This window comes from Octopus bimaculoides, chromosome 6 (genome assembly GCF_046866305.1).
Source record: "Octopus bimaculoides isolate indiv1 chromosome 6, ASM4686630v1, whole genome shotgun sequence".
NCBI classification, from domain to species: domain Eukaryota; kingdom Metazoa; phylum Mollusca; class Cephalopoda; order Octopoda; family Octopodidae; genus Octopus; species Octopus bimaculoides.
The window spans coordinates 113,653,540-113,670,558 of NC_142933.1; the positions used below are offsets into that span (position 1 = coordinate 113,653,540).

General features: G+C 37.5%; 1 protein-coding gene across 2 annotated transcripts in view; it reads left to right on the forward strand.

Moving 5' to 3' along the window:
- Positions 1 to 17,019, forward strand: part of LOC106867451 (meiosis-specific nuclear structural protein 1) — a 39,803-nt gene that overhangs the window by 19,469 nt on the left and 3,315 nt on the right. For both annotated transcript variants that reach the window (XM_014912330.3, XM_014912329.3), the window contains exons 6-9: positions 4,268 to 4,484; positions 5,406 to 5,513; positions 7,797 to 7,919; positions 12,583 to 12,717. In XM_014912330.3, coding sequence (XP_014767816.2) covers positions 4,268 to 4,484; positions 5,406 to 5,513; positions 7,797 to 7,919; positions 12,583 to 12,717 — 583 coding nt within the window. The remainder of the gene's footprint in view (positions 1 to 4,267; positions 4,485 to 5,405; positions 5,514 to 7,796; positions 7,920 to 12,582; positions 12,718 to 17,019) is intronic.

A 17,019-nucleotide genomic window follows, 5' to 3' on the forward strand; every position in this document is an offset into this window, starting at 1 on the left:
AAAAGAAGGTGGCTTGATGTTAGGTGTTGAGGGGACAGAAACTGGTGTCTTGCTCTAGAGGGGATACATGACTACCTTGCATTATATAAGGGTGGGTAAGTGGGTAGGAGTAATTGGAAAGAAAGAAAAAGATGGTGGTGACAAATTGTCAGATATACTTTCAAGGTACAAGAAGACGAGGAGAAATGAGTAGATCAAGAAAGGTGGGAAGGTAAGTTCACAAGAGTGTGAGTAGAGAGTGACAGGTTAAGAGATGGGGATAAAGATAATGTAGTGAATGATGAACAAGGATGGAAGTGTGGTCAATGGTGAATATGAGTCTCAGGAAGATGCTGAAGAAAGCAAAGGTGATAAATGGCAGTACAAAAAACGGGCAGAGAACAGCAGAATGATAAAAGTAGATAGATGAGGATAGAAATATGAGAGGATAAATAGGGAAGAATAGCCTGCAGCGAGGGGTGCAAGTAGCTGCAAAGAACACAATAATTTTAGGACTGGATGAACAAGGTGGGGGAGGGGAGTATATGTTTGTGTGTGTGTGTATGTATATATATATATATATATATATACATACACATATACATATATATATATATATATATATATATATATATATATATATATATATATATATACACATATACATATATATATATATATATATATATATATATATATATATGTATATGTGTATATATATATATATATATATATATATATATATATATATATATATATACACATATACATATATATATATATATATATATATATATATATATATATATATATATATATATGTATATGTGTGTATATATATATATATATATATATATATATATATGTATGTATATATATGTATATTCATGTATATATATATATATATATATATATATATATATATATATACATATATATATATATATATATATATATATATATATATATATATATATACACATATACATATATATATATATATATATATATATATATATATGTATATGTGTATATATATATATATATATATATATATATATATATATATATATGTATGTATATATATGTATATTCATGTATATATATATATATATATATATATATATATATATATATATATATATATATATATATATATATATATATATATATATCTGGTGGTCAATGAGGAAACTTGGGATAGAAGAATGGCTAGTGAGAGCTGTGCGAGCCATGTACAGAGATGCGGCCAGTAAGGTGAGGGTTGGAAATGAGTACAGCAATGAATTCCGGGTAGAGGTAGGGGTCCACCAAGGTTCCGTCCTCAGCCCCCTATTATTTACCATAGTCCTCCAGGCAATCACAGAGGAGTTCAAGACAGGTTGCCCCTGGGAGCTCCTCTATGCTGATGACCTTGCCCTAATTGCGGAGTCACTATCAGAACTAGAGGAGAAGTTTCAGGTGTGGAAGCAAGGTCTAGAATTGAAGGGCCTTAGAGTCAACCTAGCTAAAACCAAAATCCTAATAAGTAGGAAGGTAGATAAAACACAAACCCCTTCAGGTAGATGGCCCTGCTCAGTATGTAGAAAAGGAGTAGGTAGTAACTCTATAAGATGTACCCGGTGCAAGCTATGGACACATAAGAGGTGCAGCAACATCAAAGGCAGGTTAACTAGCAAGTTAGTTTTTGTTTGTGGCAGATGTTCAGGTGCAATAAAGACTGCAAACAAACAGGAAACAACTTCTATCTCATTCCAGGGTGAAAAACTAGAGGTAGTCGATAGCTTCCGCTATCTGGGCGACCAAGTTAGTAGTGGGGGTGGGTGCGCTGAAAGTGTAGCTGCTAGAATAAGAATAGCCTGGGCAAAGTTTAGAGAGCTCTTACCCCTGCTGGCGACAAAGGGACTCTCACTCAGAGTAAAAGGCAGACTGTATGACGCATGCGTACGAACAACCATGCTACATGGCAGTGAAACATGGGCTGTAACTGCTGAGGACATACGTAAGCTCGCAAGGAATGAAGCCAGTATGCTCCGTTGGATGTGTAATGTCAATGTGAATACCCGTCAGAGTGTAAGTATCTTGAGAGAAAAGCTGAACATTAGAAGCATCAGTTGTGGCGTGCAAGAGAGACGATTGCGCTGGTATGGACATGTGGTGAGAATGGAGGAGGATAGCTGCGTGAAAAAGTGCCACACCCTAACAGTTGAGGGAACCCGTGGAAGAGGTAGGCCCAGGAAGACCTGGGCTGAGGTGGTGAGGCAAGACCTTCGTACATTGGGCCTCACCGAGGCGATGACTACGGACCGAGACCTTTGGAAATGGGCTGTGCGTGAGAAGACCCGGCAAGCCAAGTAAGATCGTTGCCAGTGCCCCTGGACTGGTTCTTGTGCGGGTGGCACATGAGATGCACCATTTTGAGCGTGGCCATTGCCAGTACCGCCTGACTGGCTCCTGTAGGATTTTCGAGCGAGATCGTTGCCAGTGCCCCTGGACTGGCTTGTGCGGGTGGCACATAAAAGACACCATTTCGAGCGTGGCCGTTTTCGTGCGGGTGACACGTAAAAGCACCCACTACACTCTCTGAGTGGTTGGCGTTAGGAAGGGCATCCAGCTGTAGAAACTCTGCCAAATCAGACTGGAGCCTGGTGTTGCCATCCGGTTTCACCAGTCCTCAGTCAAATCGTCCAACCCATGCTAGCATGGAAAGCGGACGTTAAACGATGATGATGATGATGATGATGATATATGCACAGGCATGACTGTGTGGTAAGAAGCTTGCTTCCCAAACTGAAAGAAGCTGGTTGTGTGTATATATATATATTGCGCGTGAGAAGACCCGGCAAGCCAAGTAAGATCGTTGCCAGTGCCCCTGGACTGGCTCTTGTGCGGGTGGCACATGAGATGCACCATTTTGAGCGTGGCCGTTGCCAGTACCGCCTGACTGGCTCCCGTAGGATTTTCGAGTGAGATCGTTGCCAGTGCCCCTGGACTGGCTTGTGCGGGTGGCACATAAAAGACACCATTTCGAGCGTGGCCGTTTTCGTGCGGGTGACACGTAAAAGCACCCACTACACTCTCTGAGTGGTTGGCGTTAGGAAGGGCATCCAGCTGTAGAAACTCTGCCAAATCAGACTGGAGCCTGGTGTTGCCATCCGGTTTCACCAGTCCTCAGTCAAATCGTCCAACCCATGCTAGTATGGAAAGCGGACGTTAAACGATGATGATGATATATATATATATATATATATATATATATATATATGTGTGTGTGTGTGTGTGTGTATGTGTCTTTATGTCTGTGTTTGTCCCCCACCACCACTTGACAACAGGTGTTGGTGTGTTTAAATTCCTGTAACTTAGCAGTTTGGCAAAATAAACTGATAGAATAAGTACTAGGCTTTAAAAAAAATAAGTTCTAGGGTCAATTTGTTTGACTAAAATCCTTCAAGGTGGTGCCCCAGCATGGCTACAGTCAAATGATTGAAACAAGTAAAAGATAAAAGATACATATATAGGATCGTTGCCAGTGCCCCTGGACTGGCTTGTGCGGGTGGCACATAAAAGACACCATTTTGAGCGTGGCCGTTGCCAGTATCGCCTGACTGGCCTTCGTGCAGGTGACACGTAAAAGCACCTACTACACTCTCTGAGTGGTTGGCGTTAGGAAGGGCATCCAGCTGTAGAAACTCTGCCAAATTTAGATTGGAGCCTGGTGTTGCCATCCGGTTTCACCAGTCCTCAGTCAAATCGTCCAACCCATGCTAGCATGGAAAGCGGACGTTAAACGATGATGATGATATACATACATACATATAGGTGCAGGAGTGGCTGTATGGTAAGAAGCTTGCTTCCCAACCACATGATTCCGGGTTCAGTCCCACTGTTTAGCATTTTGGGCAAGTGTCTTCTGCTATAGCCTAGGGCCAACCAAAGCCTTGTGAGTGGATTTGGTAGATAGAAACTGAAAGAAACCCGTCGTATATATATATGTATATATTTGTGTCTGTGTTTATCCCTCCATCGCTTGACAACCGATGTTGGTGTGTTTGTGTCCCCATAACTTAGTGGTTTGGCAAAAGAGACTGATAGAATAAGTACTAGGCTTGCAAAGAGTAAGTCCTGGGGTTGATTTGTTTGACTAAAGGTGGTGCTCCAGCATGACCACAGTCAAATGACTGAGACAAGTAAAAGAAAAGAATACATGCATGCACATACATGAGCAAACTGAGCTGAAGGTGACAAAAATTTGAGACTACTCATCTGGGCTTTTGTGACTTTGTTACAGGGAACGTGAATGTCAATTAGAAAAGAAAAGGGTAACACAAGCCTATATTGAAGAGTATCTCCATAACCGAGAAGTTTGGAAAGCTGAAGAAAAGCAAAAAATGGAAGCAGAAAACCAAAGGATCATGGAATTCAGTCGTGTTGTGGATGACCGAGAGAATAGGTATTTACAGGAGAAGGCAGAAAGAGATGCTGTCCAGGCTAAAATTTATCAAGCTGTGAGGTCAACTTTTAATCCTTCAAATTTTATTTTTATTTTGTGAGCAAAACCTGTAACACTGGGAATTGTATCTTGCTGATTTATTTTTCATGACTAGAGTTGTGGTGGTGGTTAGTTGCAGTAATAGCAGTTACTAATCCCATGGTGGTAAATGTTACCTGTTATACCTCTGGGGTTGGTGGTATTGAGTAAACTCCTGCCCTCAAAACTGTTGACCCTGTGTTTAAATTAGAAACAATTATTTTTATTATTGTTGTTGTTATGTAGGTTTCAGAATAATTGTTGTTTGTCCTTTTAGGAATTTGTTATTTGGGGGCTAGAATAACTTCTAATAAAAACTTTCCTTCAAACAAATTTGTTCCAAAGGTTGAACAGGATAGCTATTCTGACAGTTAGTCAACTAAAATGTGGTGCAGTAGCGGTTATTAGCCAGAGTATCAACTTCATTGAAAATGGTAGCTCTGGTCTAATGTTCTCCATTGAAGGGGAGGGAGGTGTGACAGGAGACAAAACAGCAGAGCCTGTCAGACAGCAACAACATATCAAATAGAATCATATTGGTGACAACCAGCTGTAACAGCAATGACAGTAACAAAAGCAATGACAGTGAGCATTGTGTCATTGAGGCAGGTTATCTCCACATGAATCCGTGATGTCTGTTGTTTAAAGATGTTGTGAACATTTTTGTTTCGTCAACTTGCCTTTCACTTTAACCCCATCAGTAACCCAGATATTTGCTTTATGTTTGCGGTATCAGTAGTCCAGAATATATCTTTTGTACATCGTAACTAGAGAGAAAAAAAACAAAACAAATAAAAATGTAGCAATAAGAAACATGGAAAACAGACATTAAATGATAATGATGAACCAAATATTGGATACGTTTTCAAATATGTTTATCTTTATTTTTTTGCAACAGTTATCTGAGAAAATTACTGAGCGTGAACAAGCTGAGAAAGAATTGGAAAGAATACGTCTGGAGTTGCACTTTGAAGAACAAGAAGAAAAGGCCAGACAAAATGAAAAAGTATTTAAAATTTTATTGCAATTAACTTTTATCTGAAAATATAAGTACATTTAAGGTTCTAATTTGAGAATGTCTTGTTATTTCAGATTCCTGTCTTTCCCTGTTAGAATGAATGCGATGACATTTTGTTGGGACAATTGATTTTTATAGTCAATTATCTTTCTCAGTAACCCTTTTAGTTCGTTAAGTTGTGTCTTGCTCAGAATCACATGATGACTAGTTAGATTTGAACTTATCATCATATGATGATGATCATCAGCATTTTAACATCTATTTTTCTCATGCTTTCTTGGATTGGCAAGCTGTGCATGCATCTTTGACACACGTTTTGCAACCAGTGTGCAAAAGGTTACTTGCCTAATGTAATTGCTTATGATTATACATTCAGTGTACTCATACTTTTCTAATAGCAAAAAATATTTGTACAAAGATTTTTGTGCATAATGGTTACTAAAAATTACTGGAAATATCAGTGTGCATTATGGTAAGTCTCTACTCACCCTCATCTTGTATCACCTCTTTTATGGGGTCCAGCTTTCTGAGGCCTAGTTTTACACTTTATCTCTCTTTAAACTTTTTCTTCCACAGTCGTCTTCTGTTGTCAGTGTATGGTCTGTCATCCGAGATTAATTGTCCATTCACTGTTGTAGTCTAGATCTTTAATATCGCAGACATTCTTTGGGCTGCTTGAAAATTTGTTTTGAAAAGTGGCAAAAGCCAAAGCTGTGTGAAGGGAGTTTGATACATGACTTAATGAATCGTGAACTTTTAGGTGGAGGGAGTTAAGAAAAGATAAATATTTCTGGATAGATTATAGTAGCGCAACACACATCTAGCTAATATATGGAATATGAACATTAGAACATTAAATGGCAAGGATAACATTGTAGTCTGGGGAAATTGTAGGACTCCAAGCTTATCCCTACTCTATATAATACATAGAATATAAAACATATGGGGATGTTGATGGTGGTTGCAACAGTCATTAATTGTTGTCAATGAACATTACTCTCGGAATTTTGGTTTTCTGATTTATCTGTAAAGAATAATTTTGCAGATTGTATGCTGTTGGACCAGAGATCAATTCTTATTTGTGCAACACTGTCATTATGAAAGAGACTAGTTTGATTTCTTTTTTCTGTGCAAACTTACCTTAGAAATACATGCTGAATATCTTATTAAAAATTACTAAAACATACCTTTTCTTTTGTTATTCTAAAAGATATCAAAATAAATATTTTAACAGGTTTATTATTTCTTGAACAACATGTTAATGATACTCCTTTGAACTTCTAAAACATTTACAAATCTAAATTCAATAAAAGTTGTGTAGAGCTGCCAATATATTGGGAGAACCTTTAGTTGAGCGAGATAAGATTATTTCCACCCCCTTTGCACATTAAACTTGGATTGATCAAGCAATTCGTCAAAGCTCTTGACAAAAATGGGGAGTGCGTCAAGTATATCTGCAGTGTTTTTCCAGACTTGATTATTGAAAAACTTAAAGCAGGGATTTTTGATGGACTAAAGATCCATAATCTCTTGAAGGACACAAATTTCGTGAAAGCGATGAGTGAAAATGAAGCATCAGCTTGGCAAGCTTTTGCAGAAGTAGTGCAAAATTTCCTTGGGAAACACAAAAGTGAAATCTATAAATATCTTGTTACCAACTTGATATCAACTTTTCGTGATATTGGCATGAATATGAGCATCAAAGTACATTATCTTTTTAGTCATCTTGATTGTTTTCCTGAAAATCTCTGAGATGTTAGCAATGAACAAGGCGAACAATTCCATCAGGACATCAAGGAAACTCAGTACCAAGGACGTTGGGAAGCTGTGATGATGGCAGACCAATGCTCGTGTTTAAAATGAGATACTCCTGTTGCTCAGCATTCTCGGTGCACAAAGAAGTATAAATTTATTCCTTGAATTTTCTGCCAAAAATCTTTGCCAATGTGCATTTTCAATTTTGAATTTTTATCTGTACTTTTTGTGTTACACTCTCTTTATTAATTCATATTATATGTCTCTTGTATGGATAAAATAATCAGTTCTAGTCAGAAAACTAGACCTGATAGAGAAAAACTGAAGTTAGTTTTGAATATAGCAGACAAAATCACTTACGAATTTGTCGAAATATTTCAGGCACCAGACAAAAAATATTCCGTTGTTGCCCAGTGTTATTCTAAAGTAAAGATTATTGGTTTTGTCAGCCAGTTCAGTGTAGAATGGTATCATACCTAAAATCAAGATTATCAAATCCTCCAACATTTCTTACAGGCTGCCTTGGAAAAAAAATTACGACAGAGGCTTGAACTTCAAAAGATGAATGAAGAACAGTTGAGTATGAAAGCTCTGAAAAAGATGACTGAAGACGAAGAAGAAAGGATGTTCCAAGATCAGGTTAATTAATTTTTTATTCTTCAGATTTATTGTAAAGGCTACAGCACTACAATGGCATAATTTTAGATGGTTGAATTTATATGGTGTCATCAAACTTCTTTAAGAAAAGATAAATATTCATAGTTAGTACTTTGTCACAGGCACTGAATTGTAGCTGTTGCTTAGTCTACCTTGGACCAACCAAATACCACGATAATTTACAGCTCCATACTTTAAAAAGCTAGAATATTGAGTAACTGACAAGAGATTTTTTTTTTACTTGTTTATCCATAATCTTTTTGTTTGTTCAGTCAGGAAAAATGCACTCGTATATCTATCAGTAAAGTGGGTACATTAATCAAAGTGTACAGTATTATTTATTACAGCTGCTCTTAACAATCATTCCATAGTTGTCATCTCTGAAGAGCGCAGAGTTACATAATCAGACTGTTATTTAAGACACCTTTGAACCCTAGTGCAAAACTGATTGTTAAGATTGGCTATAATAGATATACAATGCTGTACACTTTGATTAAGATGTATGTATGTATCTATATATATATATATTAAGAAAAAAAAGTTGTCAGAATTTTGGAAAACGAATCCTTTTATTTTTTCATTATTATTAGCACTTTCGTTCCTCTCTAGAACTTGTCAAATACAATTTTGTGAATGTACAAATAGCTTGTTCATTTATATAAAGCAGATGTTTTTTTGGGTTTTGCTTAGAAGAAAACATTGTTTTTGTTTCTTTTGGGTGAAGTTCCAAGACAATGGAGATGGATAGAGAGAAATATAGGTAGAAAGACAGACAGCAGTCAGTCAGATAGACAGATGAGTAGAGGGAAAGAGAGAGAGACAAGGAGTATTTACCTTCTTATTCACCATTCATTCATTTATTTATTTACTTAGTCCTTTACCATTGTATTGGAATGAATTTAAGGATGGTGACCTCTTAAAAAAAAACAAAAAAACAGGTGCTGTTTGTTCATTGCTGAAAGTCTTTTTGCTTTCTTTCTCTCTTTTTTTTTCCTCTTTCTTATTTTTCTTCTTTCCTTTTTCCTCCTTTCTTTCTTTTTCTTCTCTTTGAGTTATATTTAGAATATACCCCTTCCAAACATTCATTTTTGGAGGGAATTTTTTGATAAAGTGTAGTTCTGCATGAAAATACATTAGTATAATATTTGCAAATTAACAATTTGAAAAATCAATCAGTAAGTAAAATAAAACGAATATATATACATATATATATATATATATATATATATATATAATACACACACATATCATCATCATCATCATTTAACGCCTGCCTTCCATGCTATTATGGGTTGGACGATTTGACTGAGGACTGGCGAACCAGATGGCTGCACCAGGTTCCAATCTGATCTGGCAGAGTTTCTACAGCTGGATGTGCTTCCTAACGCCAACCACTCCGAGAGTATAGTGGGTGCTTTTACGTGCCACCGGCATGAGGGCCAGTCCAGCGGCACTGGCAATGACCTCGCTTGAATGTTTTTTCATGTGCCACCAGTACAAGTGCCAGTGAGGCAACGCTGGTAACGATCACGCTCAAATGGTGCTATTCACGTGCCACTGGCACGGAAGCCAGGCAGCTGCTCTGGCAATGATCATGTTCGGACGGTGCTGTCAGAGCTCCACTGGCACAGGTGCCAGTCATTGAATTTGGTTCAATTACGATTTCGATTTTACTTGCCCCAACAGGTCTTCGCAAGCAGAGTTTAGTGTCCAATGAAGGAAAGGTTGGCATGGGAGTCGTCAAATTTTGTTTGATTTCGATTTTACACCCACCCCTAATCTCTTTGAACTGAAATCTGATATGGAACACTTCAACCGTCACCTCTGACTTATAGAATTCTTCAGCAATAAAGATTTAAATGATGAATCAATAGTCAGAAATAAATCCCACTTCACCCCCTACAAGGGAAAGGACAAATATTTAGATGCGCATATAGACACGATTTCAAAATTTCCCCTAAAAACCAAGAGATGCAAACAAAACCTTTGTGAAGAAGAAAAGGAAGCCTTACAAACACTGAAGAATGACAACTCAATCATCCTAAAAGAAGCCAATAAGGGAGGGGTGAGAGTAAAGATAAAATATTGGAAATGTTAACAAACCAGGAAGCCCCAGGACACTCGGATAAAACAATAATGGATAAAATCAAAAGACTAATCAATGAATTCCAAGATTCCTTCACAGACCAGGAAAAAGATTATATATACAACTCTGTAATCAAAAAGAGCAATTTCTACGGATTACCCAAAATCCACAAAAGCTCTGAAATACAAAGAGCCATAAATAAGCAGAAGAACCAGTATGTAAAAATACTAAGGCCTGCTGACGTCAAACTAAGACCAATAGTTGCTGGACCTCAAGCGCCAACACAACAGCTAAGTCATTTTTTATATATACTCCTAAAACTTTTGTACCCTTTAATACCCAGTTATGTATGAGATGGCATAGATTTCATCCAACACATCCCTCCCACTGTCGCAGAAGGTACTACACTCACAAGTGTTGATGTCACCAATCTCTATACTAATATACATCACACTTTAGGCCTAGCAGCAACCAAACACTGGGTAGAGAAACATAGAGAATGGATAAATGAAAGCTTCAAGACTGACTTCATCACCAAGGCCCCATGCCTCGTACAAGAAGAAAATACCTTTAGATTCGACAATAAAACATATTGGCAGATAAGGGGTATGGCTATGGGTATGTGGTTTGTGCCCTCATATGCAGACTTAGTTATGGGATACTTGGAAGAAAAACTTTATGAGGAAGCTTTTGATCAGGAATACAAGAAATATATCATTAAGTGGAAACGCTTCTTTGATTATTGCTTTATCTTCTGGGACAAATCAAATGAAGATCTAAATATATTTAACAGTATACTGAACACACTTCACCCATCCATCAAATTCACGACAGAATCCAGTTGCAATGAACTACCATTCCTGGATATCGACATAAAGATACAGAACTCCACCGTCACAACAGACATATTTTACAAAAAATAATACTGTCACAGCAATATTTAAATTTCTACTCTTGCCATCCCTCACACATCAAAAGAAACATTCCATACAGCATGGCAAATGCATCTGTGCTATAGCGACTGACCCCAAAATACATGAAATCCGACTCAACGAACTCAAAGGCTTCCTCACAATGCAGAAATATCCCTTAGGATTAATTAATGAGGGAATTAAAAAGGCGATGAAACTGAACATCACCCAACTACAGACACCTAAGGAAAAAGTTAATGAAAACACAATTCTGTTCGTTAATACACACACAGTCCTGAAACAACCAACATCTTCCACGCCATGAAATCGAACTTACCTATACTCCTCCAAAGCCCCAAAAGGAAGACTCTGATTGAAAAAACTCCTTACGGAATAGCAGACGCCAACCAAAAAATCTTGAAAGGGCAGAATTCAAATCAGAGAATAAATCAGAATTCTTAGTAAAAGAATGTGGAGGTAGGAGATGTGAAACATGCAATAATATCAACAACTTCAAATACTTGGAAAGTGGTTCCCACATAAAATTCAAGAGCGGATCCCTTTTCAAAATAAATGCAGATATGAAATGCAAAACGCAAAACATCATATACTGCATTACCTGCCCAAACTGCAAAGAAAATTACATTGGCGAAACAAATAATTCCCTCTGCCAACGTGCAAGAATCCAAAGGCAACATATCCGACAAGAGGAATTACGCAAGATTCCATTAAGTAAGCATCTGGAAATGTGCAGCGACGGAAAATTCAAGATTTTTCCCTTTTACAAATGTGCACGGGATGATCCACAATACCAAAAAACAATGAACTACATTTCATCAAAAAATTCTGTCCAAAGTTGAATGTTTGAAAGAAAAGCAGAGACAGTACATTTTGTGTTATACTAATGTTCTCTAATGAAAAATCTGTTTTTTTTTTTTTTTTAAGAGATAACCATCCTTAAATCCATTCCAATACAATGGTAAAGGACTAAGTAAATAAATAAATGAATGAATGGTGAATAGGAAGGTGGATACTCCTTCTCTCTCTCTTTCCCTCTACCCATCTGTCTGTCTATCTGTCTATCTATCTATCTATCTATCTATCTATCTATCGACCTACCTACCTACCTATGCATCTCCATTGTCTTGGAAGCGCACCCCAAAAAACATCTGTTTTATATAAATGAACAAGCTGTTTGTACTTAAACAAAATTGTATTTGACAAGTTCTAGAGAGGAACAAAAGCGTTAATAATAATGAAGAAATAAAAGAATTTATATATATATATATATATATATATATATATAGAGAGAGAGAGAGAGAGAGAGAGAGAGAGCAAATAATAACAGTGTCATATGCTGCATTTTTAGATGGGATATTATTCTTGTGGTGCAGCTTGATGACAAACTATGTAAAGCTTAAGTAAGATAGAAATATATCTATTTACACCATCTACCTGTATAGTAATCATACCATTGTTTTCTAATCAGTAGTATCTCTAAGATTCAAGAGATGGAGTAGTATCGTTCATGCCTTTCCCAAAATTCTTTGTCATATGAGAGATGAGAAATAGTCACAAAACAGAATAAAAACAGTGTTGCAATTTGGTCCTCCAGGAATAAGTGCAAGTTTCTGATCTCTTTTGATAGATGATGGCTAAATTTGCTGAAGATGACCGACTGGAGCAGATGAACGCACAAAAACGACGCATGAAGGTACAGGAACACAAGCGAGCAATTGAAAGATTGATTGCAGAGAAGAGGGAGAAAATTGCTAGAGAGAAGGTCTGTTGAAGTTTTGTTATTGTGTTTGTGTATTCTCAATCAAGTAGACTTATGGCATACTGGTAGCTAGTTATTGTTGTTGGTTGTTTGGTCCCAAATCAGCCCTGATTGTGCACATTTGTAATCATAGGAATCTCAGCTATGATAACTATCTCATTTTTAAAATTTTCCTTAGTTGTATCTAGGGCTACATTTCCAAATGTATCCTCACGTTTTTTTAAAGACAATAGGGTGTGGTTTAAGGAAGTTTTGGTTGCTAATTCTAGTGATAAAACTATATCATTAGCTCATAGGCAGCTGGTGAAACATCTGGCTACAAACCAGAGATCCAGCACTTTGTGTATACAATTTTTATTAAAGACTTTACTAGTGACTGATATGTTGATGTGTGACATGTGCATATATCTCTGTTATCAATAATGAAGATGGTATTGTTGTTGTTATTTTACATATGGTTTGCACTATTTACTGGAGATTGACAATGATTTAGGCAGAATATTTTTGCCCTTTCTGTAGCCTCCTTTGTCACATCAAAGCTGAGTGCAGTATATCCACTTCATCCCTGCACCAACTATTTGTTCATCATCATCATCATCATCATCATCATTGTTTAACGTCCGGCATGGGTTGGACGGTTTGACTGAGGACTGGTAAGCCAGTAGGCTGCAACAGGCCCCAGTCTGATTGGGCAAGGTTTCTACAGCTGGATGCCCTTCCTAACGGCAACACTCCAAGAGTTTAGTAGGTGCTTTTTACATGTCACCAGCACTGGAGCCAGTCAGGTGGCACTGGCATCAACTATGTTTGGATGGCGCTTTTTACATGCCACTGGCACAGGGAGCCAGTCAGGCATTGACCCACACTTGAATGGTGCTTATTACATGCCACTGGCACGCGTGCCAGTCAGGTGGCACTAGCATTGGCCACAACTACAATTTCCATTTTGATTTTGATTTTGATTTTACTTGACTCAATAGGTCCTCTCAAGTGCAACACGTTGCCTGACGATTCAAAGGTACTTTATTGCACATATTACATCCCACACCCCAAACTACTTCCATTCTTCATCATTCCAACCCCCACCATTTCAACCAATCACCTCTTTTCTGTGCCTTCAGCCCCTTTTTTTCCCTCTGCTATCATTTTAAATGCTTTATCATATCTACCATCAAAACCCACCTACAATAGCCCCTTATGTACCTATATCTTTTCCTCTCCATAGGTTCCTACACATCGTTCGGCAACTTCTTGTTTTATTCCCCTTCCTGAGTCACTCTTATATCACTGGATTAAACTTATTTGTAGAAAGTAGCATTGCAAATATTTGGGTAACTTTTGCATTTGCAGAAGTAGAGGTTAAAAACCCCTGCATTAAATTGAAGCATTGAATATGATTAGTGATTGGAACTAGACTTGAAAATTCGATAATAAAAGAAGCTTAAAACTGCATTTTGATAAAATATTAAAATTGAAATTTATAAAAAATTTTCATACAGTCTAGCATTTAATGATTGCATTCTTTTAGTAAAAGATACATAATTTCAACTACTTAAAAAACAGCTTTCTCCATTATAGTATTTATAAGTAGCAACTAAATCTCCTTCAAACCAAGCCAAGATGAGGTCTGTGACCTTGTTGGGTTATTTAACCTGATACTCTAAAGAAGTGCACACACCCATAATTTGGCTCTGTATAGGGATGATGGTTTGACAATCTCAAGTCATGTGAATGCCTATGCCATGGGCAAGTTCAGGAAGGATTTGATGAGGATCTTCAAGGAATTTGGTCTAACTATAACAGTGATTACAAATTTGACAAAAGTCAACTTCCAGGATGTAACCCTAGACCTGAGGACAGGCAAGTACCTCTCTTTCAGTAAACCCAATAAGGAAACTTTTTATATTCATAGAAACTCCAACCACCTCCCACTCTAGCTGTAATTAGAAACCTAGTCGCAGGCATAAGTAAAAGAATCTCTAATCTATCAGTGGACAGAGAGATATTCAACAGGGCCACACCTCATTGTAATGAGGCATTAGCAAGGAGTGGTTTTACTGATAAGTTAGTACATTTGCCCTAGAAGTTTCAACTAGCATAGCTAGGAGCTTTCTGATGCTAATTAAAAGACATTTCATTAGGACTGATAAGTGTTATAAATACTTTAGTTCCCACAATGTCAAGGTCAGTTATTCCAGCTTACCTAACATCATTTCAAATGTTGCATATTACAATAAATGCAAACGCACACCTACATAGCCTCCAACCCATATCCCAACCTGTAACTGGTGAAATCCTACTAACTGCCCACTGGAAGGATCCTGCCTCACAAAGACTGTAATCTATGGATCCACCCTATACCATCTAATAGCATCACAAGGCAGTACATGAGCATGACAGCCAATAGCTTTAAGGAAAAGTATTTGTAATACATGCATACCTTTAGGTGCAAGGATGAGGGAGAATCTTTGCATGTACACACACACATATATATGCATACATGCATACACACACACATACACACGTTTACATATATATGCTACATGGCAGTGGAACATGGAAACATGGGCCATGACTGATGAGGACATATGTAGGCTTGAAAGAAATGAAGCTAGTATGATCCCCTGGATGTGTAATGTCAGTGTGCATACATGACAGAGTGTAAGTGCCCCGAGAGAAATGTTGGACATAAGAAGCATTAGATGTGGTGTGCAAGGGAGATGACTGCACTGGTATGGTCATGTGTTGTGTATGGAAGAGGGAGACCTAGGAAAACATGGGATGAGGTGGTGAAGCACGACCTTTGAACATTGGGACTCACAGAGGCAATGACAAGAGACCAAAACATTTGGAAATATGCTGTGATTGAGAAGACCCGGCAAGTAAAGTGAGATCACAGCCGTATCTGATACCAGTATCATATAACCAGCCTATTTAAAAGTACGCTTGGCTCATCGGGCGACATGTTGCACTTGAGAAGATCTATTGAGTCAAGTAAAATCAAAATCAAAATGGAAATCGTAGTTGTGACTGATGCCTGTCCCATCTGACTGGCACCTGTGCTGGTAGCATGTAATAAGCACCATACAAGCGTGAGTCGATGCCAGTGCCGCCTGACTGGCTCCTGTGCACATAAAAAGTAATCACTACACTCTCAGAGCAGTTGGCATTAGGAAAGGCATCCAGCTGTAGAAACCTTGCCAGATCAGATTGGAGTCTGGTTCAGCCATCTGGCTTATCAGCCCTCAGTCATACCGTCCAACCCATGCCAGTATGGAATGTAGATGTTAAACGAAGATGATAATGACATATACATACACTCATGAAGCCAGTATGCTTTGCTGGATGTGCAAAATTATAGACTACAGCAGTTTCACATGGCACACTGCCTTATGAAAGTCACTGCTAGCTCTCACTGTACACACAACCGCATGCGGCCATCTGTTTGCACAGAACTAGTCTGGGAACTTTTTGATGCCACCTCATAAATCCTAAAATCTCAGCTTCTTTTTGAAATATTTTTAATCATAGCTTTAAAATACAGATAGTCTGAACCTGCAATTTGTTTCTGTTTATAATTTCAAAATAATTTTCAGATGAAATGATGATTTAAAGGAGATTTAAATCTTTAACACTGTCCCGTACCAAGCAAACCCATGTGTGTAAGAAAAAGACATTTACTAACAGAAAAGCATGCTATTAAAATAAATAATCTTTTACGTAGCCTTTTTAAATCACATGTATACATACACACTTGGTGTGAGTAATATGAATTTTATAGAGTGAAAAAGTTTACTGTGAGAAAATGAAAGAGATAGACATATATATGTGTCTGAGAGAGAGAGAATGAGAGCAACAGACAGACAGACAGAGATCCTTTCTGTCACTGTCTGAGATTTGGAGAATTTAAAATGAAGTGAAAATGTTGGAATTTGTTATGTTGGTGTACCTTTTCATGATGAATCCGTCTTTGTGATTCATCTATTCCAGAAAAGTTTTAGAAAAATGTTACACAGATTTATTTATGAATGACACTGCCTGTGGGGTGCAGATTTCGAAAATCAGATTTGTTTTTCTCAAGGACACACCGTTTCAGAGCCTTTTTGGGTTAAACACACATGCATATCCACATACACTCACATTTATGACCGTTGACTGAACACTATTCAATTTTTTGTCTCCGTATTCTTTCTGTTGAAGAGCGTAGCTCGAAACGTTAAAGACTTTCCGTATTCCCAAGCGTCATACTAATACATCCTTTTGTTGTTTACACCACCTGTCCTCGTCTGTTGTTGTTTTCTTCGT